The following is a 1,585-nucleotide window of genomic DNA, read 5'->3' as shown; positions in this document are numbered from 1 at the left end:
TCTAGCCATTTCTACACTATTACTTCACAAAAGGCTCCAATCTATACTGTTTGGATTACTTTTCCTACCATGTCTCTAGATATGAATAGCAGTCCCATATCCTGTCTCCTCCTCAAATATCAGCACATTTTTAATATGTTGTCATTTATTACTAGAATATAAACTCCTTGAAGGCAAGCACTGATTTTTTTACTTGTATTTGTACCCCACTTGCTTTACACAAAGTCTAACAAAGAGTATGTGATTGAAAAGCATTGTCAATTTGACTGAAGAACTTAAGTAATAAAGAAAAATCTTGGGTTATTTCACAGTGGAGACAGAGCCTGACCTTGTCACAGGTCACTTTTTCATTTTTAGAAGAGGAAAATAATTTGAATTTGAAATGATGAGTCATGTGAGAAAAGAAAAACTGGTATATTATCCTTTGTGCTCATCCATTCCATTATATACTATTTGTGAAGTGACTAAATTATACAAAGTTTAGTAGTTACCAAATAACAATACTGTATAAAGTTTTGATTGAGGCTATATCTCTGGCTGTCACCTAGGACTTGATTTTTTTCAAAAATAGAATACTCATCAATGTACATTTGATCACACAATACTCATTTTTTCAACAATGCAATAAAGAGGGGAAAAAATAAAATTAAAATCCATCTTTTTTATCAAATATGATATTTTTTGACCATACCTTCTGCATGGCATTTTTCATCTCTGAATTTCTCAATGTGTAGATAAGGGGATTCAGCACTGGTCCAACGACAGTGTAAAACATGGAAAATTCTTTATCATTTTTACTGGCACTGGGAGGTCGAATATAGGTGGAAATACAGGGCACAAAAAACAGAACAACCACCGTGACATGGGAACCACAAGTGGAGAGGGCTTTGCGACGACCTTCTGATGAATGATTTCTAAGACTGTATAATATGACAATATAGGATGCCACTAAAACAAGAAACGTAGTTAACACAATCATTCCAGAATTAGCGATGACTAAGATGCCAGCAATATGTGTGTCTGCACAGACAAGATTTAAGAGGGGTTTGAAATCACATATATAGTGATCTATTTGATTAGGCCCACAAAATGGTAACCTAACAACCATGAACATCTGAACTATGGCATGCAAAAAGGCCACCACCCAGGACATAAGAACCATTGTGTTACATCTCTGTCGATTCATTATCATCATATAGTATAAGGGTTTACAAATGGCAACATAGCGATCAAAGGCCATGAACACTAAAATGCAGGTCTCAACAGCAGCTAGGAAGTGACCAGCGAAGAGCTGAGTCATACAACAATTAAAGGATATTGTTTTTTCCTTAGCAATTAAGTCCCTGATGAGTCGAGGGAATACAGTGGATGTATATGCCAGATCCATCATGGACAAATGACACAAGAAATAGTACATTGGTTGTTGGTTCAGATGACTGAATGTGATAGTGATAATGATGATGAAGTTCCCCAGGAAAATTGCAAAATAGCAGAACAAGAAGATTATAATACATACAATTTTGAGTTCCTGGTTTATGGAAAGTCCCAAAAGAACAAATTCTGTGACATTGTTTTGATTTTCCAT

General features: G+C 35.2%; 1 protein-coding gene across 1 annotated transcript; it reads right to left on the bottom strand.

The window, feature by feature from the left end:
• Positions 1-646: 646 nt before the first annotated feature.
• On the bottom strand, positions 647-1,585 carry LOC141519629 (olfactory receptor 4P4-like). Its single transcript, XM_074231812.1, has one exon. The coding sequence runs from the start codon at positions 1,583-1,585 to the stop codon at positions 647-649; it is 939 nt and encodes a 312-aa protein (XP_074087913.1).

This window comes from Macrotis lagotis, chromosome 3, assembly GCF_037893015.1.
Source record: "Macrotis lagotis isolate mMagLag1 chromosome 3, bilby.v1.9.chrom.fasta, whole genome shotgun sequence".
Classification (NCBI taxonomy): domain Eukaryota; kingdom Metazoa; phylum Chordata; class Mammalia; order Peramelemorphia; family Peramelidae; genus Macrotis; species Macrotis lagotis.
Note: the sequence above shows the minus strand (reverse complement) of the source record. Positions and strands in the feature narration are given on the sequence as shown.

Excerpts from the sequence above, each read along its gene's own strand:
- LOC141519629 (XM_074231812.1), bottom strand. The coding sequence starts at position 1,585 with ATGGAAAATCAAAACAATGTCACAGAATTTGTTCTTTTGGGACTTTCC.